Here is a 22,952-nt window from a genome sequence, read left to right as displayed (position 1 = left end):
CTGTTCCCTACTATAAAAGGTAAACACTGAAAAAATCCCTGCCTTTCACACAAGGAATGCAAATAGAGGGCTTTTGCTGAAGACATAACTATAGAATAAACAGCAGGAAGGTGATACTGTGCCAGTTATAATGTGGTGACAAGCTATGGCAAGCCTCACTAGGTACAGTGCTCTATTTTGTAGCTGACACTAATTCTGTGGGACAACTTTTAGTCATCACACAGTTAATGGCAAAGAATTAATTTCCTCCTTGCTTTATTGAGAATTACTCTGGCAAATACCATGTTTTCGAATCCTTTAGAAAGTGAACTGTGGTCACTCTTATCTTCCAAAGAAAAATGCAAAATCTCAGTATAGGCCTTTTAGGACTAGTCTAACAATGGCAAATAAGGCCAAGTGCTAAGAACAAGCCAGTTGTACAATGAAACAGCTCTATCTGTGCCAAGTCACTTCTGAAAAGAAATCAGATTGTGCTGTTCAGGAGACATAACACTTGTAGCAGTTTCTATATGCTGACATTTCCAGTTGCTTAGAGTTTAAGACAATAATGCTGATAAAACTAGATGATCCAAAGGGTCTCAGCAAACTCAAATCCTATCTTAATAGCAGGGAAGAGAAAAATTGCCTAGTACTGACAGAAAAAGGCAACTGCTTCTAGCATGTAGGGAGATCACCAAGAACTTCACTAGTAACTATGCTTTCATGCCTGTTTAATATAAGTTCTCAGAGTTTTCTACAAGAATTTCCAAGTTACATAAGGAACATAAGGGATAAATTGTTAAGCCTGCAGTTACAGTATACTGGCCGTGAATGCTATAATGCATCTTCTGCCAACAAAATGCTTGTTGGCAGGAAGTGTTGGCTAAGAAGTTTATTTTATAACATAAAGACTAGCCAACACAAACACAAGTATGGGACCTCCTATAATACATACTATATATATAGAAGCTAAGAATACATTATATGCACCACTTTCACTGCAGTCTAAAATAAAAATCTTTATTTTATATTACTCATGTTCTTCTAAAAGCAGAGGAGCAGAAGTATTTTAAATAAGACTTGCATCCTCATTCAGGATTACTCTACAAAGTTACATTTTGAAACTTTATAAAATAGTTATACAAAGACTATTTGACAACATACTCCAAAATATAGCAGATTTAAGCATTCACATTTTTACATGATTCAACAGTGCAATATGCACTTTAATTTAAAGCCAACTTCTGTCCAACAATGTGTTGTAATTAATCTGAAACAATTTTTTTTACAAGTCAATTTCTAAAAGACTGTAGAATTAACTAAATCAAACTTTAGTTCCATTTAGAGCAGTTATCCTGTTTATTCAGAGCTGACAGATGATAATGCATTACCAGTTGTGTAGTTTGGAAAAGACGGTAAAGGTCCCTACATCTTCCACAAAGCAAATCCAGCTGATGCTTGTGTTACTATTACCAGAAATCCAATAATCTTGGAAAGAGACTTGCTATATTTCCTGATAAAATTAACTTCCCGCTTTCAAAAATAGGCTATGTAAAATACTACATAATAAAAACATGCTAGACTCTTGATCAGAGTATAATATTATTTTAAAAAACAGCTTTCCCTCTGTGTTTTTCTACTGGCCGTTTGCCATAAAGCATATAAAGGTCCATCATGCTTTTAACAACTCACTGACAATAATCCACAGGCCTTCTCTTAGTACACAGAAACACCCAAAGCCTGAGACACACTAAAGAACTGCTCAGTTGTAACACCACAGGACAAAAAGCAGCCACTAATAAAGGATCTCTTTACTTGCACATTAACAGGATAGAGGGCTGATGGAACCAAACCACAACCAAAGTTAATTTCCGAATTGGTGGCAACGCAATACTTGCCCACTCAGGTATGTGCAGTAAATTAGCTACCTAGAATATGCAGCTTAAGTCTAATTTCATGTCATTCAACAATTTTATAGGGAAGGAGAGAATAAAGTATTATAAAGCTTTATAAGATTTCAGACGCAGGCTGAAATAAAGGAGAAAAAACAGCAAATAAGTTTGCAGCACAAAAAGTTACACATTATGTCCATAGTTCCCAACCTACACAGAAAACATCTTAATGTGCCAAAGGTCTGCTGTTTGGGCTACAGCAAGTCACAAGTTTCTGAAGTTCACTTCTTTTAAAGTTTTAAACATAGAAACTATATCACAATAGCCACCTTAAATTTTGCCATGTCTTGAGAACTGGTACTTCAACATTCATGTTTGTATTATTAGAATATTCTTTTTATGGAAGGAGTAGTATTATTATTTTTTTTTAAGTAGTATGAAACAAAGTTCATGCCCATCCAGAATCTCTCTTCTAGTGTAGGAACTATGAGCAGTTATGCTTTCTCTAGGAATATCACTTTGATCAAAGGGTTCAACAGCAACAAATAACAGTTCACAGGTCCAACTGTACATAATTTCCCTTCAAGCTTTAGATCTACTTCAGTTTCAATACATCAAAAGTTACTAGATTCATATTCATACACTTACTCAGCATGCCAGTGAAGTGTATTTGCCCAGGGAGGTGGTGGTGGGGGGGGGACAGGACACACAACAGGACAGGAGGGGCAAGAGTCTTTACTTTCACAATTTATGTTGATAAAGCACTTAGGAATACCTCCAGTAGTTAAGAAATTCACTTTATCAGGTATTTTTATATTGTATACTTGGTCAAGACACTTGAAGGAGAGCTTATAGTAGAGTTAAATTTTTAAGAGTGATATTCTTCCTTTTCCCTTTAAGTCTTAAGTCAGTTAACTTGGGCTTTGATAACAAACAGTACTTTGAACAGGAGAATGGAAATTTTATTCTACAAGGCAAATATAACAAAAGATTATAGGCATCTCAGTTATGTCTTCCTATAGGAAAAATTTTTTTAAAATACAGTAGCATTTCCAGGAAGGGAAAGAGTGGTTGACAGACACTAATTGAAGAACAGTTTGAAGCTGCAACTGCTGTATTCTACTGCAATTTAAGTTTCTGGCTAACAGCCATTAAATCTCATTTGGCATTTTGTGGTAGGCTTCAGGAAAAAGTAGTGTTCAGGGGTGCATGACAGTTAGCATACACAGAACCCCAGGTGACTCCTGTCTGAAAAATCAGTTGCTCCTGAACTGAGATTAGCTGGAGGAAGAAAATTGCATTAGCATAAAAAGGACTAATGAAGCAGTCAGAATGAGGTGCCATGCATCTTCACTTATTTCATTTTATATACAGCCAACCAGAAGAGGAATCCCATCAAGTTAGTTTTCAGTTGATGGATACCATGGAGAAGGTTGTGAGCTTTTCATAAAACTGTCTCAATTATACTGGGTTGAGACACTATCATATACAGAGTTACCAAAATAGCTTATCACCTGTACTGAAAAGTATTAAAGAATGGGCTGACCACAGGCACAAAACTGAAAGACTCCAGCTTAAGTATTAGCTCCTGCCTCTATAATAAAATCAGTTTTAACAGAAAGGGGACTTTACAGTGGCAGTTAATTATGGAATGATTGTTTCTTCCGATTTCTTACAGAGTAAGATAAAATGAGAATGCAGTTAACAGATAACTGTAAACTTGATCTTAAGATGTCAAGTGTACTATGCACAATATAAATACTGGGACACATTTAAAAGTTTGACATCCCCAAATACCCATTTTAGGGTTGTAAAAGGTACAGTGAGTCCTTTTATGTTAGTTCAAAATACACTTTTTCACATTCTCATTAACTAGAAAACCTAAGCTTATCAAAATAGAAAAAAGTGCAAAGCTTCAGAGACCATTTTATAGCTTAATTTGTATTCCAATCTTGCGTTAAAATCCCCTAACCTCAGGCATATTCAGAGATTACGTGAGCCACACAAACATCCATATAACAGAACACTGCCCATAAAGACAAATCATACATCAGTAAAATACTTTTTTCTGCATTCCAGATGCACTTTGCATTCTGTGGTTTCCTGTTCATCTAATGCTGTGTTATGTGTCTATGAATAACAGTTGTCCGCAGCTTTTGGTCGTAATGCTGAAGCTCTCCTTGATTATCATTTATATCCTTGATTAACATTTATAATATTTGCTGGATTTATTCCATTTTCGATTTGTTTCTGATGTGATGGTGCTGTGACACCTGAATGGGAAGATTCCATTGTAGAATGGTGACTGACATCTGCTTTCACTAAAATTTCATAATACAGAAGATAGAAAACTGGAGTTACTATGCCAATAACCAACATAATCACTACAGCTGTCCACCATCCTATACCCCAATCTGCTCCATAATAAGGATCTTTGCATTTGTTAGTTTTGCCATCAGTTTCAAAACAGATCTGTTGGGCCGCTAAGGCAGAAACAACTTCATTAAGGTTCTCTCTCTTTGTATCATTACACTTCACTATTTGTTCTATATCACGATCTACTTCTTTTAAGAAGTTGCCAGCAGTCTCATTAGCAGAGAATTTATCAGAAGGCGTTGTTTCCTGCACTTCCTGGGAACAGTGAGCAGGCCGTAGAACTGGTCTTCCTTTTGGAGAGACATGTGTTTCAGTCAATACACTGAACTTTTTTACCGGAATTTTGATAGACCTCAGGGCAAAAAAATCTTGATCATTGATAAGATTGTTAACCCTCTTGATATCTGCAACCTAAAAAACAAAAAAAAAGTTTAAATATCAACATCAAATGGAACTGAAATGAAAATGTTACAAGCTCTAAATCCTTGAGAAACAGAATTCTTCCCTAATAGAGGGCCTGTTTTTTAAACTGCTACTATTCAAACAGTCTGAAGTGAGAAAAGGTCAAAGATCCAATTTGAACACTGTTAAAACAAGATCACAAGGTAACAAACCCTCTCATTTCAGATGAAGATTCTGAAAATCATTTAATGGATGAATAGTCACTTAATGTACATTCATCTATTAGTGGCAACTATTTCTGAAATCAACTTTACTCCAGTGTTTTGCAAATAGAATAGATTACTGTGAGTTTCTGATTTAAATTTAAAACTTCCAAGTAAGGAATAATAAAAATTAAGAGCTTCTAATTCATCCAGCCTCACTTTTGGTTTGGATTTTTCCAGCTTTTTGGGGCAGAGTTTGGGGCAGCAAGGTAGAACCAGGCATAATTTAAAATCTTTTAAGTCATCATCTTCTTAAGTCAGTTCTCCCCTTCTCCCTCATTCCTGTTCAATATGAATCTCATTTTGCTCTTAAAAGGTTCAGATTCAAAAGTCTCACATGAAATATTCTGCAAGGATTTAATTGCCCTCAGAGAACTAGCCACTTCATTACAGGACACTACCCACCCATGGGATGCACAGCCACAAACCTCACCATAATTAAGTACTCAAAGAAAATCAGTACTTGGTTGCAACACCTCATAAAAGCAAAGGTATTATGCCTGTTTTTAAGCAACAGCCCCCACGTATCCAAAAGACATGATACCAGAGTTCAAATTATTCCTCCATTTAGAGGGCATCTACCTGAGGAGAAAATATGAGCAGACAGAATACAAGACAGTTAGGAGAATAAGGTCAAGATATCCTTGTTGCTGTAACTGCTCCACTTAGAACTGATTTGGCCAGAAGCAGCAAGGACAACCAGCACTAGCATACACTGCACTAGTCTTGTAACATGGAAGTGTTTCAGTCACCATGACAGCATATTTAAGTGTTTTAGACTAAAAAAATCAGATTAGCATAAAAGATTACAAACAGCAGCATTTAACCCAATGATTAGTAGATTCATCACCACATGAATTATGCTTTCTGTCCAAACACCTGGACCTCCTTCCCATCCCCCATAAATCTCCAGGAACAAAGCAGTCCATCCCTCCATTTCTTATCTGAGACCTGATATAGTAAGTTTGCTCAAAATACCCAACTGGGGTGGGTGCTGAGGCAAAGAATTGCTTAATTAGGCTCAAATGTGTTATGATTATTAAGCAAAATAATGTCAAGACTTCAGTACCTAAGTTCATGACAGTAGGCCCCTAGGGTTGTTCCTATCTGAGAATTAGATCATAGCAAGACTTCAGAAAACATTTATTTTGAATTTAACCTCTTGAGGGCCACATTATTAGTAGACAATATACTAAATGCACAGCTGATTTCCTCTGCTTAGTAAGATACATACAAATGCTAGCATTAACCAAGACAGAAGCCTCTGCCTTAATTAGTACCAGCCAGACAAAAAATTAGGAAGGAAGATTCACAAGACTAACTTAAGAACTCTTAACTAGAGGTAAAGAAGTACAAACATCTGAACTACCCCAGAAGGGAACACTTCTAGGCAAACAGTTCCCAGCAATATAGCATACACATGCTAATAAGTATTTTGAGCAATTCAGCAGAATTTAAACTAAATCTACAATGAATTGTTCTCCTAAACAGAATTAAGATTCCATACAAAAGCTTCTAAGGGAGTTCTGCAATACCTTCTTCATTGCAAACTGTGATAGGGCAACACTACACTAGTAAAGGTGCCCATTTGTGATTACACACCATGAGAACTTTTATTGTATCAGAGCATACTACACCTTAAATGATGCATCCATGTCACACACAAAAATACATTACTTACATTTACATTAATTTTACCTCAAAAACTGCATACTAAACCTAGAACATTTGGATTCACTGCATTGTACTCTATTATTTTAAGAGTTCAGACATATCAAGTGTTAGTCTTTTGAATTCTGAAAAACACAACATCTCCATTAGTAGTCCACATGCACAAGTTGAAAGCTAAGTGAATCCAGGTGAGCAAAAGAGGAGCCAAGTTCGCACATGCAGCCTAGACTCATATTCAGGTGTGCCCCATCCTAAAACGGGTCAGATAATAACACAGACCGATTACTCACTCTGAAAGGGAAAAAGAAAGCAAATTACTCAGGACTTACTGAGCAGCAATACTGAAGTGCAATCGCGTTTAAAGTGTCCCCTTCCTGGATATCCTTTGTTAGCAAAACGACACCATCCAGCCGGTCTCTAGAGGTGCTTCTCCGGACCTTCTCCCTGCCCCGGGGCCGCAGCTCGTACACCTCCACCTCCTCCTCGGGGCCCTCGCCGTCGCTCCCGAAGGGGTGCAGGTGGCCGCCCGCGGGCTGCGCCACCGCCGGCAGCTGCAGGCCGCAGCCAGGGCTCCTCCCGGACATGCTCCCGCGGGGGCTCTGCGGACCAGACCGTGGACGTGGCACGCTCAGCGCAGGCCGCAGCACCGGCCTCCCCGCCGGCCCCGGACCGGCCCGCCCCGCGCCGAGCCGCTCTCCGTTCCAGGGCAGCGAGCGCCGGCCCCGCCCCCAGCCCCTTCCTCCCTCCCCCGGAAGGGCCACGGCCGCGGCCGGCGGAAAAGAGCCGCCCCCGGGAAACGGGGACGAGCAGAAGGACCGAGGCGGGCGCACCCGCCCTGGCGGCACCGTACCTGCCGCCGCAGCAGGAGCTCCGCATGGCAATGGCGGCCCGGCACCCTGCGCGACGGCGACGCCGCCACGTCCGCAGCGCGCCCCCAGCCTACCCCGCCTTACTAGTGGCCCGCCCCCCTCCCCCCCCGCCGCTCTTAAAGGGCTCGCGCGCCGCCGCCCGCCTCGCGCGGGTGCTATAAAGGGAGGGGGCGCGCGGTGCCTCACTTTAGAGAATGGCTGTCAGTGGCTGTTGGGCGCGCGCGTGCGCGGCGGCTGTTGGCGGTAGAGCGCGGCTTCTCTGTCCCCACCTGCGTGAGGGCGGGCGTGGGGGCTCGGCCCTGCCTTGCTGAAGGCCTTTCCTACGGCCCGTTTTTGTTGTAGTTGTTGCTACGGTGTGAGCGGCTGGTAGGCCGAGCTCGAGGACTTGCCTGGGTGGCTGCTCACGTGGTTAATGTGCTGCTGTGAGTGTTGCCCCATTATATTGTGTCTTAGTTCCTGAAGCCTGTCATGCATTAGTGTACTAGAGTGCTATGATTTATCCTTAGCTTTTACAGTCCAGTTGTAGGAGTGCTTATTTAAGCTGCTGCTTGGTGCTGGAGGCTGAGATGTTGTGCTTAGTGCAAGTGGTTCTCAACTGTGCAGTGCTTCCCCCCTGTGTAATCCTTCTGTCTGTAAAGGGGAGAGGGATTTAGAAAAGTGATGAAAAAAGTGACTTCATTTCTTAATTTCAGACTCCTGTTCAAGTGCAGGTTTTTTCAAGAGTCTGCCTTAATAGTATGCTCTGGTAGTCAGCTGGCTAGCAACTGCTTGGTGTTTCCTCTGGATGGATACTGTGCAGATGGCATGTGCCAGATGAAGGGCTCCTGGTCTGCAGAAAAGTTTAAGCCACAGGCAATGAAAAGATGATAGGTGTCAAAGCCAAAGCTTTTCTTCTGGTAAGCATGTTCCTGACTGCCCCCAGCTGGAGAGACCATGTGGAGACCTGCAGTCTACTCATCCTCTAGCCCTGTCCAGCCCAGTGCTAGGAAATAGCACAGAGGCTTTGTGCCTTGTGGCTTTGCTAACAGCAACAAGAGGTAGGCTGAAGGGCAGAATCTCCACTGGGGTGGGGGGAAGATAGCTTGGGAGCGGGGCAATGAGAGTTGTGAGGTATGTGTAGTTATACATGTGAGTTAATCTTTTGAACTATATTCTTCTGGCTGATTGTGGTTTTGGAGAAATGAAGGCTGTTCAGATATGGAGATGCCATGTATTTGTGTGAATAAAATAACTCTTTTAAGAGCCCTTTCTGCCTGTAGCTTTTGGCACCTCAAAAATTTATGTACCTTCTAGTCCTGCTTGATTCCTATTGCCTTGCTACTCATTCAGTGGTTCCCCTATACCTTCTCTCTGTCCCTTCAACCTTTCTTTTTTTCCCTGGGGAGTTGTAGTGTAGAGATAAAGGCAGGAAGTTCAACCTGTGCTGTTTTTTTCTCCCACAAGAAAGAAACTGCAAGTTACACCTTGCAGCTTCTAGGTATTTTGCCCTTCTTCCTTCCCAAACCAATGTATTCATTTTCAGTCTTAAAGATAAGAGCTGCCAGCAGCTGCGACTATTGCTGGGGTAATAAACCTGTCTCAAGGGAGCAGAAAAGTAACTAGGAAGCTTAATCTCATGGAAACTTCTTTAAGCAAGGCATGATGAGTAAGTTTTTGTTTATCACAGGAGCAAATATGGTATTGCTTACAAAGGCTGACAGCTGTGAGGTTAATCTGAATGTGTTGGAGCAATTGACTGCATAATTGCTGACGAGAAATACAGTTGTGAGTCTAGTCATCAAGTGATTAAATAGAATTTAAAAAGTGATTCTGAATAAGTTCTTTGCCTTTTGTTTTTGAGCTTTGTTACAGATGTTTTCAGACTTGTGCTTGAAACTTAAGAAAGGCAGAATTCTTTTGTGACTTTAGTTTTCAAAACAGATGTCTTGAGTCTGATATCACAAGAGCTAGTGACTATATACGTCTATGCAGTGTCATACACGTCAGACTCACAGAAGTCAAGGAAGACTGACGTATATCCTGGACATCATAAAATAAGTCATCAAGGTGTGCAGTGTGTTAATGTGTTCTAGTTAAAAGTAAAAATAATTCTCAATATATTTGTCCTTAAAATATTTATTGCAGATGATGGATGGATGAGAAAAGTCCTTATTAAGTATTTCTAGGCTGTCTGGATACTCTGTAAGGAAACAGCATCAGTGAGAAAAGTAATACTGTTCAGTAGTGATGTCCTGTCAAGAGCATAGATGTTCTTTGTAAGTCAGAAAAATATTACATGAAAGAATGTAAATATTCTCAGATACAGAAGTATGTGGTAAGTGTAGGATAAGAATAGGACTGATTCCTATCTTTTCTAAAGATGCACAGAACAAACTATACTGCTAAAAGTGTAAACAGGAAACTGCATTTCTGGCAAGGAGCTTGGCAAGTAGAAGCTGATTTATGTGCTTCCTTATGCAGCATTTCTTATAATGTAGCTCTAGCTGCGCAGTGTAATTAGAATTGCCTCAAAACAGCTCCCTACTTGTAGGGAGAGTATCTCTAAATAGTTTAGGAGCCTAACCAGGGCTATTTCCACTCTTCAGAGTACTTTGTAGCATCTTCCCAGTTGGTACCTGCTCAGAAATAAGCTTTCTGTTTCTGTCATGGGTCAGATGCACAGCTTGTGCTAGTTGCATTGAAGGCTCTATGTAAACAGCTTCTATACAACAAAGACAGGTTTGAATTGTCAGGTTACCTGTGCACATGCTTGCAGTAGTCCCAGTATGGCTTTATGCAATTCAGAGGATGGCAAATTGTAAGGAAATTGAATTGTCCTCCAACTCTATTTCTAGCAAGAGTAATATGCCTTATTGAAGGTGACAAGATTGAATGAATTTCCCATAAACTCTAAATTTAATTTAATCTCAGATTGATAAATTGTAACTTAGTGAATGGGAATTCCATTTATTAAGAAGTGTCATAGACATCTGACAGAGAATATCTGCAGTACCAACCAGTTTTGTTTTTTAAAGGAAGCTTTCAGTAGTAGAAATGAAGCAACTGTAGTTGTCTGTAGCTGGGAAACTGATGACTCAGACCCTATTCATGCTGTTGAAAGACTGTTTTATGAGACCGATCAGAGTTGTGGGTGGACCTTGAGGGGAGTTTGAAGCCAGACTTCATACTTAGTGATGCCTACATCAGTGTCTGATTGTCTCAGCATACACCACTAATGGTGTATCCTTTGGGAGGCTTTGCATTTTTCTTTAATCTTTGGGTAGTGGGGCTACAGAAGAGGTCAGGGTGGGGAATTTCACTATTTCTTTTATCTAAAGAGGTGTACCATCAGGTCAAAAAAGAACTGCTGAAGCAGCACTCTTTGGGTGGGGGGAGTATTGGAGTTTGCTTTGACCCTGCTACACCCCTGTGTGTAACCATTTGTAACTAGTGACATTTTCCCATCAATAACAAAAGGGTATATTCCAAACTTGATGAACAAGACTGTAGCTGCATAGCTCCCATGAATGCTAATAGGAATACAGCCTTTCTCCATCGCCATGTAAGTTGCTTTGCATATCCTAATAGTGCATTCTCAATGAGCAACAGGGCCAGTGTTAACCACTCCATGGCATTCCAAGAGTGACTGCAGGGATCTCTATCACATTCCCTTTGGTCATGTTATATCTAGTGCAGCTTGATCAGAGTTTGGAATTAAAGTATGCACATAGGAATATTAAAAAAAAATCTTAGGAAATTATACCAAAGGAACTATAAACAAGATGAGGAAGAGCTGGCATTTTGTAATCGTCTTTAATAAATATTTATTCTTTCTAGTAAATACATGTCATGTTCTTCCACTAATTTTTGTAAGTCTTTAAGTCATTCTGTTTCAGGACCTTGGCTAGACTTACACTGAGAAGGCTAAAGCTAAGTATCTAAATGTATATTTTAATCACTTAAATGGAGTGATAAGCCACATGTCATTAAAAGGCTCATGCAGTAAGAAATCTACAGCCTTTGTCCATCTTCATCTGTTTCCCCGCTTGGTCGTTGGGAATGGTATTAAAGCTTCATAGGGAAACAACTGTGTCAACATAAGTTAGCAGCTCCAATAGAATCCAATTGAAGGGTAAGGCAGTGTCTGACTGCAAGATGTATAAGATCCAATTCATCCAACAGATGAACTAAGAATTACGGAAGGAAATGCTAAATCAGCAGAGACTTGCATAGTCTGTTCTTCAATGGAAACATTTGCATGTATATGCTTACTTGTGTATAACTACTATAATCTGTGCTTTGAGTCTCAGAATTAACAGAAACCCTTTTTAATCAGCAAGCTTCAATTTTACTCTTAAATTGGTTAAAAAACCCCAAACTAACAACTAAGTCAGACATTTAAATTAGCATTGATATGACTTTAGTCAGAATGAGTGATAGTAACCTTTGGTTAAAAACATCATTTCCCTATTTCATACTTTTGCTGCTTCCCTTTGGTTAATCAACATGAATTGGTTACTTTAAAATTAAATAAAATTAATATGTATTTGTAATAGGAATGTGCTGTGTATCTTCTGTAATACAGCCAGTAGGGTGCATTGGTTGTCTGATATTTCAAAAATCTATAAAGAATTGCATACTTGTATCTGATTTATGTTTTACTTTGAGTTTAGCACGGGTATCCTCTGAATAAGAAAATTTTCCTGTGAAATCAAGAACACTGAAGGCAGCATATAAAATAGAGTAAATTAGACCCTAAAAATTGTTTTCAAATCTTTTACAGACTTTGGTATGAGACTCTTAATATATACTTGTATACTTATATTGATAAATAACTGTCTGTAGTGGGATAACTTAAGTATTTTAAGATTTTCATAGATTTCTTCCAATTTTAGCTGTATGAATCTATAGGTAACTCAGGAATATCTGTTTTTTTATTGTGCTTTCCTTGACTAGAGGAATCCCTTTGCTCACTTGTTTTTTCTCTGAAGGAATTTTTGCATTTTGGTCAAGTCTTTCCTCATTTTGGGGGAATTAAACATTTTGAGCTTTAAGTTTTGTTCTCTGCTTTCTCTGGTTATTGGTTCTTGGGACTTGTTTACATCCTCTGGATTTCAGCATCCTTTCTAAAATGTGGACATCAGAACTTTATGCAGCTTCAAATATCCATACCATTAGTGCTATGTACAAAGGTAAAATTATTTTTTTCCTCAGCCACTTCCCTCCCCCTTCCCCCCACCAAACTATTGGTCACTAATCTACTGTTCATACATCTTAAGATTAGCTCTATTTTTTCCTCTGTCACAGCATCGCACTGGACACTTACGGTGAGCTGCTTCTCTGCTAATAGTTTCTGCATATGAAAATGATCCAGAAGGCCATTTGTAAGGTATAATCTATATTCTGGTTTTGAAAGTATTCAGCAATGTTAACAGCTAAAACTGAGAAGCTTTCACTGACAAAGTCCTTTGATTTCACTTCAGAGTGGAAGATTGCCCTGGTATAGGCAGTGCTAGTCAACATTATGGACTCTTCCACCCTTCTACTGTTCGGCCTATAGGCAGGTGAGGGAGTTGTCTGGAATACCTTTGTATTACTTCCTTTGTTTTAAGCTCCTCACAGCTGGAACAGTATGGAGTAAGCTGACTGGCTTTTATAGAAGGGAGAAGCTATGGTAGAAAGGAGTGGGAGCAGGGAGACTTTATCTCATGCCAGGCTCTGATTCATAGTCCTGAAAAATTTTAATGCATTAACAGGTATAGCCTTCACAGCCTGTCATACTGATAAGGATTTGAACTGTGCATTTAAGGTGCCTTTAATTTTCACCTATAATTGCATGCAAATGTGAAGTAATACATTGAGTTAATATTCTCTAGTCCTGTTATTAGTAATAGTAATGGTACTGTAACTGTACATATCTTGCTATGTTTTCTTAGATATTTTCATTGTAAAGTTGATAAAATTTATAGAAAAATATCATGTACTTAAAATCACCTGGAAATTAGAATATTTGTCAGTATAGTGCTTAAGAATTTTTTCATACAAAACATGCTGTTTTTCTGTTTGCCTTTATCTTTGTCAGTCACTTTAGATAGGCATCTATTTGAATTTAATACAACTTTATCATACTTTAAGAAATATGAAAATACTTCTAAAATAATTCCATTCAACTTTAAGCATTTACAGCATGACTACAAGTGTCCAGTTTGTGGCTTAAATAAGAAAGGGACCTAATAGACCCTTAGACCTTTAGAAGGGGCATTTTTAATGAATTTTAAGATTCCTTTTATCCCCACTGTCCCATACACAAGCTGAATCAGAATGTGTCAAAAATCTTTTAAGTTCTCTTTCAGTGAGTATCAGATGCATTAATGCAAATACATTGAGTGATCCCTCCATAAGGAGAGACAATAACATAGCCAACACCACATCAGTAAAGTGGTTACAAGGTGTTAATATGTGTACTATGACAAGATGTATTTAATGGGAAGCAACAAGGGATTTGTTTTATTAGTTTTCCTCCACCCTCAAGTAATAAATCTTAAAAGCTTCAGTACTGATTCAATGAAATGAATGACTGAATCATTCTGGAGAGACTCTGACAAGTGGACAAATGCTTCCATGGTTACATTGTGCTATGCAGTATAGTTACAGAGCTTTGTTGGTTTCCTCCCCCTGCCACTGAAGTAAAATAAACCACGGGGAAGCACCACACATGGTGGGCATACACTGGAAGCAACTTTAAAAGATTGTTAACTAGCCTTATACAGATTTTTAAAGTTTTTTTAATTGATTTGTGCTGTAAATACCTTAAACATGTATCTCAGTATTTTCCTTTATATGTCACTTTTTCATGGAACCTTTTTATTACTTGTCTGAACTACCTCTGACTTTCAACTTAGAATGCCATAAACTAAAAGGCTATGTGGGAGCACTTTTCAAGTGCTACATGGATTGTCTTTCTAGGAGTGTTTTTGTATCAAGTCATGTTGCTGCATCAATGTAGACTTCTACAATACCTAGATCATCTTTTGTAATGTTTAATAAGTCATGTACAGGACTGTTATATGCAGTTGTTTTAGGGTACTTTGCAGTATAGCATAATTAAGATGCTTGTTTCTCAATCTCCTTGCATCTAATGTACTCAAGTTTCAGGTGCCACAAGGAGGAGGGAGATAAAGTAATTCCACAGATGTCACATTTAAAAAAAGGTATACAGCTTAAAGGTGCTGCAGACCAAACGTTACAAATAAGAATGGAATTCTGAAGGCCTTAGGTTTTGCTCAGAACAAAGTAAAATGAAATGAAAAGGAGCTGTGTGGAGAGTATGTACATCTTTTCCTTGCAAACCAGCTCTGAAAAAAGTATGTTATTCTCATCTGTATTAGCAGCTAGTGTTTTTTTCTCTCTACATGCTTGAGGGTCTCCAGGATCAGTGTATTAGCATCAGGATGCTAAGATGAATGCTGCTTTATAGATGCAGTTACCAGCAAGAATGGATGCTAGGGTTTATCTCACAGCCAGAAAAATAAATTGATAAAGGTGGAGGATAGTTACTTTTGAGACAAATTCTGGTGTTACTGCTTTCTATTGGAAACCTACTTTTATTGTGGATCCTTAATTGGAAGCTCTTTTTGAAAAACATCAAACTTCCTAAGTAGTTTTCCCTCTATTCAAAGGGAATAGCTGTCACCCACCTGTGAACTGGGAAAGTGAGATTCTGTGCAGCAGCTGAAACTATTTTGCATTTTTCTTTAGTCTGAAAAACTTTGAGGGCTTTGAAATTAAGAGCAATTTAGATGGAAGGTTTGTGGAAGGCTTTTCACTTGCATTTTCAGAACAATGCAATTTTGGAAGGTAAATTCCGAAAGAATGCTTACCAATAAGCCTAGTTTGAAGTGCTCTGAACTTGTGTGTTACCAAGATAGAGGAACTTTTTAGTAATTTAGCAGGTGTTCTGTGGAAAAGCTAAGTTGCTGTATAATATGTGTGATATCAGTGACATGCTACAAATGAAGAGATGGACATACTTGAGTGGAAAAAATAAGACTGCAACTTAGCAACAATAACTGCACAAGAGGAGCAGACAGTTCTTGCCAAGTTCATCTTCCTGTTTCTCCATGTGACCTACAAGCCAGTGAGCTCCCACTTTGGTTTGAGTGGAGCCACTAAACATTGCAAGACCAAGCCATCTCTTCAGAGATGGCATTTTTTGTCATAATGACAGCATGCTCCCAGAAATTGCATGCTGGAGCTTGGACAGCCAATTTGGAGATGTGGTAAGTTATTTTCCAAGAACTGTACAGTTCTTTACATTTGACATGTTTACATTAACATTTTCTTAGTTGTAATCTAACTTTATGAAAGTCTTGTAAAATATATAAATAAGTTTAGGAAGAGAAAAGTGATTATATAAATAGCATTTTTGTAGTAATATTTTTTTTAAAAAAAAAACAGCCTCTGAACAGATGCCGGGGAGCATTTTCTTCTTTCTGATAGTAGAAATGTTTCCAAATTTCAGTTAAACTCTTTTAAACATTGGTATGTTTTACCAGTGTATCAGTAATGAGCAATACCATAAAAAGGTTATACTTTGCCTAGCTGGTCACAGGAATCATAAACAAATATTTATCCAAACTAGAGCATGATCTGCTTGAAAGTCCTCATTTTTCAATTCCTTATATGCTGGACATCTCTGGAAAAGGAGCAAGACATCTGAGTTTAATCTGTATCCATCTGCACATCAACCAGTCAGGCATAAATTACTGGGTCAGAAACTTACACTACTCAAACTTTGTCATGTAATCACCTCAGATGGTACAAAAACTTTTGGCATTGCTTGTATTTAGTTGTCCATTTTGTGATTTCTTGCATGCGTTTCGTTATCCATCAGGAAACTACCCAGTGAATCAAAGATTGTAATATTAAAGCATTCCCAGCCTATCAAGATGCACATGCAGGAATTCAGGAAAGAAATTGTAGGTATTGCCTCAACAGGCATCAGATGATCCCTGGCAGTGGTTACATACTTTTTTGAGTGGGGTAGCTAGATGGCAGCAGGAAGTTGATCAGGAACATTTTAGACTTCAAAGCACAGAACAAGTTTGCTCAAAAGCCTCTATGCAGTAGTGGTCAGAAGCAGAGGTGCATGGCAATGCAGACCAGTCAGGCTCAGACAGATCAACACACCTCTTGGGTACAGGTCTTAGACAATTCTGCCCTCTTCCAAAGTAAGTTCAGCAGATTTGATTAGCATTTAACTTTGCTATCTAGTATTAACAATATAATGTTTGAAAAATCTATGACTGAATACCAAATGGCCTTAATATTCATATAACAATCTGTTTTATAAACAGAATCCGTTTGGAATTTTTGCAATTCCTTATAGCTGTCTCTTGCCCTTCAAACTTTTTTCTCTCCCCTTCCCCTTATTCCTTTCCTTCTTGGGGATTTGTTTCTTGTAGCTCTCTTCTCTAGTCTTTCCTTTCAGATGATGCCAGCAAAGAAAGGGAAAAGGCAAGATTTCAAAACAAAATAAAATCCATTGATTGTATTGCTGCTACTTTCAATATTGGTTTACTGAGCAGCAGAACTGTTTTCAACTTGCAGAGTTTTGTGAATTCAAAACAAAGGAAATACAAAGAAACAAAGAATTGAGGGGTGTACCTAATATACTGTATTTATTGCTTTTGTTGAAAAGAGAATGATGACCTGGAGGCATAGTTCTGTGCAATGCCAGTTCTATTGTAGGTCCAATAGCCAGCCCAATTGTTTGTTGCTGACATTTGTAAGGGGTTAGAGTGCTGTGCAGGCAGCATGCTGAGTTGTTAAAAGTGGGCATGGAGTGTCCCATGTCAATCAATGGTAACCTTTCCAGCTGGTTGAGGAGCACTGTTGACAAAATCCCATGGGAGCTCTCTCATCCTTGTCTCTAACAAAGGAGCTACAGTATAGGTCTCTGGAGTAGTATGATGAAAATGGAAAAGTAGTCAGGAAGTCCTCAGGGATCTAGAGAAAACAGGGGTTTGCATATGGAGTGGGAGAGAGTAGTAAAAGCTGCAGTCATTTCAGATCTGAATGCAGTTTTGTTGAAAGTCTCATCAAAGTTTCTGTGAAACTAGCTGTGTGAATCAATGGGCCCAAGTTTGAGTTCTCAACTTTATCCTTTGTTTTCTAGCTCAATAATTAGCAATGTTTAATATGCTCAGGTCTGCTGTAATTGAGGACTGATGGCTATTGAGGCAAGCCCTCTGATACTGAGCAGCCTGATGGCCTTTGGTGGGAGCTGAGCTGAATATAGGGTCACTTCAGCACCCACAGAAGCTGGAGGAAAAAGGGTAACAAGAAGTAATTTTCCTGAGCTGAAACAACATTTTAGAACAAAGCATAAAAAAATAACTTTATGCCTACTCTATCAAAAATGTACCAGTTATTTCTGATGCTCAAACATCAAGTTCTTTGTAATGCAAGATTCTGCAGTTAATAGTATGGGCCTTTTAAGGACTACTTCTTGCTCTTTTTTCAATATAGAAAAACTGGAACTGATGCATAAGAATAATGCATAGTAAAGTCTTGATTAAAAAAAAAAACTATGTTCATAAATAAAGCAAGGTGTACTACTGCAATAATTGATCAGAAATATGACAAGATCATATGTATCTACTTGAATTCCTTTTAGAGGTCCAACATACTTTCTTAAAAAAAGTACACTTGTCTTTTTAAAAATAAGTGATTTCTTCATAGTCTTTCGTAATTCATTCCAGTGGACTGTTTCCCTCTTAACAATTGTGATTTATTCTGAGTATTAATGTCTAGTTTTGCTTCTGCATGTTAGATCATCTATGCCCTTATCTGCTATATTGCAGATTTTGTTTTTTTCTGTGGCTACATATAGAGTAAATTCAAGAATGTATTCGTCTTGGCTAACATTACCTAATGTCATTATCTGAAAGTTGTCTAAAAGGTGTCGAGTTTGAGATAGTTGTATGGACTCTGTATTCAGTCAGGGGAGAGAAACAAGGACCTTTTGGGGGTAGTTCATCCCCTCTTAATACATGACTACGTTGGACCAAATGGCTGATTTTAGGTGGGATGTTTTCCAGCTTGAAGCATCACTTCTTGTATAAGGTAAATACTTTTTGAGGTCTTTGAGTCTTTTGCTATAAGTTGTTTTCAAACCTTCCATCATTCTCTAGCATCTTCTTTACCTTTTCCAGTTTAATTACATTCTTCCTGAATTGTAAACACCATCACTCTACACAGTATAGATGTAGTGACCAGGATAATGCCATTAGAAGGCCTGAAGTCTTCTAGATGCTGTCTTTTTTTAGCCCTAGTACTACATTATAATTCTCCTTTGCATATGCAAGGATTACATTAACTTTTTTGGCCTCCAGCTTCATTCATCTGATCCTAAAATCCTTTTCAGAATCACCGTTTCCCAGGATACAGTATTCCATCCTATAAACATGGCCTTCATTCTTTTTTCTAGATGCATGTCCTCACAGCTGGCAATACTGAATATTGTTTGCTTGTATCCAGTCCTCTCTTTGTGATCTGTGTCACTGTGTTAAACATTGATTTATTTTTCCATATACTCCAAATAAAAAAAAAATAGAGCAAAGGAGGCTCATCTGAAATGCAGGATCTTTCAATAAGCGAGTAGCAAAAGTTGTGAAAATGTTTCTGCTTTCATTCAGTGCAGACTCCTGTTTTGTCATTAACATTTCCCTCAGCCTTTCCTATAAATGAAATAAAGCTCTGGATATTAACATCTAAAATTAGGCTAGAGATATATTTGGATTTTTATCCAAATGCTTACATGCCAATTTGTATTAAAAACAGGAATTTAAAATAGATTCTGTTTATTTAAGACCGATAAGCAATACAGGGTTAAAGAAAGTAATGCATCTGTCAAGATTCGTGTTAGGTATCTATTTCCACATTGCTTTTGCACTGGGTTGTGTGAGAGCCATAGTTTTTCTAGCTGCTTTGGATTACTGTTTTGAGAGAACAGTCTGCAGGTTTGGCACCAAAAAAATGACAGGATCCAGCAAGCTGGAAGTACCAGATATGTGTGTTTGTAGTAGAGTAAGAATATATTGGGGTCTGGATTTCCTTGGACTTACTTTTCTTCAGTTGACAGAATGCTTTCAATTTGTACATGAGATGGAGGGAGTGTGGGAGTGTTGGTGCGTCTAACTGGATTCATCTAAATGAAATTGTGATGCCGCTGCGTTAGTTTGATGCAACTTTTAAACTTCTTAAAAGCCAGTAGATATCTCAGAGTATGGAAATATGGTTAAGTAAAGATTGTGTAAGTGGGACTAAGTTAGACTTCTTCAAAGTATTTGCCATGTTACTGGGCTTGGATGCATCAACATTTATCTGATCAGTAGCAATTTTGACACTTGTTTGCCATTAAATCAGAGAATTGGAGAGCTTGGGGCCAAACGCTGGAAGATCTCGGTGCTGCCTTTGTGTCTTGGTATCTTTATTGTGATGGACTGTTCTGGCCCAGGATTTGCTAGGCATGGAGGTTAATATAAAATGTGAATTAGAGAAATTACTGAGTCCAAAATGCTGCATCTAGGGATGGAAATTGTGCATCCCCACCCATTGCTGAGTAGTTTTACATTAAGACCGGCTACATGTCCTTGTGTGGCTGAGGACACCAATCCAAAAATCTGTCAGAATCCAAACCAAACCTGCCTGTTTTGCTGCCTGCAGGAATAAAACGGTCCAGTCCTAGTTAAGTGGAAGAACTGCCTGGGCAGTGACTGTGGGGGCTAGCTCTATCTGAAATATAGCAGGGGTAGGGGCAGTTGCAGGGGCTTGAAAGATCTGTCCTCCTCAATCCCACCCCCTTTATCTCCACAGCAGTGGGAAGGCAGCAGGAGTCAGAAGAGGGAGGAGTGTACTGGAGGCAGCACAGAGAGGAGGGAGGAGTAGAAGACAAGGGAATGCATAATATGTGAGTGACAGTGAGTGCGTGCAGACAGCTGGCTGAGTCCAGAGGACGCGGATGCCCATGTCCCCGGATTTAGGTAGGTTTGTTCTCTCTCTATTTGAGCTGGTAGTTGCTTTTGAAGCATCTTATATCAGCTGCAGAGATCTTCACTTTCTGCCTCTAGAGTTCTGCCAGCAGCACCTGTTGCAGGAGGGAGGTTTAACCAGCTGCAGAGAGAGCTGAGCATGTAGCTTGCCCATGAGTGGCTGCTGGATAGTAGGAGTCTGCTAAGGTTTCTGTTGTTCCAGCAGCTCCTCTTTCTGTCCTGCAGAGCAGGGCAGGTGGTGACAGTAGTCTTTCCAATGGAAAATCCTATTCTCAAGGATCATAACAGGATGAAACTCATCCTGAAATGTCCTAGCTGTCTATTTTAACTCTCAAAAATACATTTGCTTGACTGTTTCAATTAAGTGAAAATAAAATCAAAACAGGGAGGAGCTGCATATGCACTGTGTATTGCAAAAGATTGAATTAAAAGGAAAAATTTGTTTTGCAAATCATCATCTGATAAGGAATGACTTTTAAATGTTTATGATAAAAAAATATGATGTAAGCAGCTGCAGTTTGAAATATTTCATGTTATTGTAGCTTTTGATATGCTGATTCTATGTAAAACATCACATAATTCACTCTGGCTAACCCAGATAAATTTAAGATCAAATGTGTTAGCAACTGCTTGTCAAACATTATTCATTGTTTTTTAATAAGTCTGTAATAGCTTTATAGGATAGATAGTTGTGAAGCAGCAAGTAATTTTTTTTAACTTATTCATCATATAGAAGCCAAATGTTTTTTCTGATATACTTTGCACATGTCTTCTAGAACAACACTTTCAGTTAAATAACTGGCATTTGAGAATCTACCATGAGAGCAGAGTTTAGTAACTAAAGGTAGAATGTGGTATATTTAGAACACAGTCTGTCCATCCCTTAAGGCTAAAACAAGCTTTCTCCTACTAAACATATTCAGTGTGTCCATGTGAAAGGGAGAACCAGATTCATGAGCGGGAATAAAATCATTTATAGCATATTAGGACTAGAACCGAAATGGCCAAATAGTTGGTAATGTAAAAACGAACATGTGTTTCAAGGGTGAATTGAAATGCTTATTTGATATTACTGCTACTGTTTGTTATTATTAATTTCTAATATATAGTTTAGTGTTCTAATAGCCCTACATGAAAAAATCAATTATACTATACTAAATTTTCATCTGAGTAAACTAATTAACATCAAAAATGAGGGCCCATGCTTATTAGCTTGTAATTGTGGTTTATATCCTGTTCACATTGAAGTCAATAGGAAAAATGTTATTTTCTTTTAGTGAGAGCAAGTCCTGGGCAGTTTATTTGTGCTCTCAGCATTTTTTTAAGGCAGAAAAATAATAGCACATAAGTTTTAAAGAATTGATACTACTGTATGAGATTGATCTTATACAACAAAACCTACAGTGCAGTTCCTCCCCTGGAAATTGTTGTGAGCTTTATTTGAATAAAGGTTTCAGAAGGGCTAAAATACACCCTGTTGTTAAAACATGTAACGTGCATGGCATTATGTTTTTTAAGATTTTTGGGTTCCAGGGTTTTTTTTTCTTGTTTTTGGACTTCCATTAAAAAATACAAGTGTTTAAGTTTTACTTAACACATGAATAGTCCAGATAGCTTCAATTGAACTACTACAAAAGCTAGGAAAGCATATACCTTTTGTGTGACTGCTCAGAAGAATGTAACTACAGAGATAAATTTTACACATGGATCTCAGTCATAAGGTACAAACAGTTTATGGCAATTTTGGGAAAAATATTTTTGACCCACAAATCACCTTTTACATTGCTACACAACTACTGTAGTTTTCCAGGATTGCAGTATGGTAAAGATGAGTTGATTGTTACCTACTGTATTTTTAAAAGCATTTCATACTAATTATAAGCTTAACAAAGCTTTAATTTAAAAAAAAAACTTGGTTGAAAACATTGATGAAAAATATATCCTTAGATCACACTTCAAAGAGAAAATTTTAAATTTGTCTCAACGGTATTTGAAGTGTTTTAGCCTAAGGTGTTTTTTATAGGCATAAAAACCATAAACTGTACATCTGACCCTTGCTATTATTTGAGATGGTCTGTCTAAGGGAATTTAGCTTAATTTTATTGCTGGATAACTCTGCTCTCTGATTTTTCTTTCTCGACCAGCCTTTTACAATGTAGTCTTGGTGTTGGGTTAGTATCTAACTTGCCCTCTAAGAAGTGCAAAATATACTTAGGAAGGAGAAAATATGAGTATTATGCTGAAATTCTTTGCTCAGAGAGTGTTAGACCTTGACCTCCCAAAGATATAATCACATACTTAACTATGTTCACATGAGTAATCCTGTTGATTGGTTCTACTCATTTGTATAAATTGTGCTTGCATTTCAGCCCTACAAGATTGAAGTCTTTAGTTCTAATCCCTGTTGGATATAATACTTTTCCTCACTGGAAGTAAGCATACATGGTATTTGAGTACTTTTTTCAA

General features: G+C 38.3%; 2 protein-coding genes across 3 annotated transcripts in view; one reads left to right on the top strand and one right to left on the bottom strand.

The window, feature by feature from the left end:
* Positions 1 to 693: 693 nt before the first annotated feature.
* Positions 694 to 7,540, bottom strand: LOC135323464 (lysM and putative peptidoglycan-binding domain-containing protein 3-like). 2 transcript variants are annotated; one of them, XM_064499909.1, is made up of 3 exons: positions 7,434 to 7,540; positions 6,913 to 7,182; positions 694 to 4,658 (listed from the first exon to the last, which is right to left on the bottom strand). In XM_064499909.1, exons 2-3 carry the CDS (start codon positions 7,165 to 7,167, stop codon positions 4,059 to 4,061), a joined length of 855 nt encoding a protein of 284 aa, XP_064355979.1. In that variant the 5' UTR covers positions 7,168 to 7,182; positions 7,434 to 7,540; the 3' UTR covers positions 694 to 4,058. The 2 variants fall into 2 exon arrangements, with proteins under 2 accessions (XP_064355979.1, XP_064355978.1); XM_064499908.1 differs by lacking the exon at positions 7,434 to 7,540 and having other exon boundaries at positions 6,913 to 7,328.
* A 104-nt stretch (positions 7,541 to 7,644) lies between these two features.
* LOC112991965 (adhesion G-protein coupled receptor V1) overlaps positions 7,645 to 22,952 on the top strand; it is a 294,714-nt gene continuing 279,406 nt past the window's right edge. Inside the window, exons 1-3 of the mRNA XM_064499907.1 lie at positions 7,645 to 12,623; positions 12,739 to 12,820; positions 12,915 to 12,995. The gene's annotated coding sequence lies outside the window, so the exon portion shown is untranslated. The remainder of the gene's footprint in view (positions 12,624 to 12,738; positions 12,821 to 12,914; positions 12,996 to 22,952) is intronic.

The sequence above is a fragment of the Dromaius novaehollandiae genome, chromosome W (genome assembly GCF_036370855.1).
Source record: "Dromaius novaehollandiae isolate bDroNov1 chromosome W, bDroNov1.hap1, whole genome shotgun sequence".
NCBI lineage: Eukaryota > Metazoa > Chordata > Aves > Casuariiformes > Dromaiidae > Dromaius > Dromaius novaehollandiae.
The sequence above is the reverse complement of the archived record's forward strand: the minus strand, read 5'-3'. Positions and strand labels throughout refer to the sequence as shown.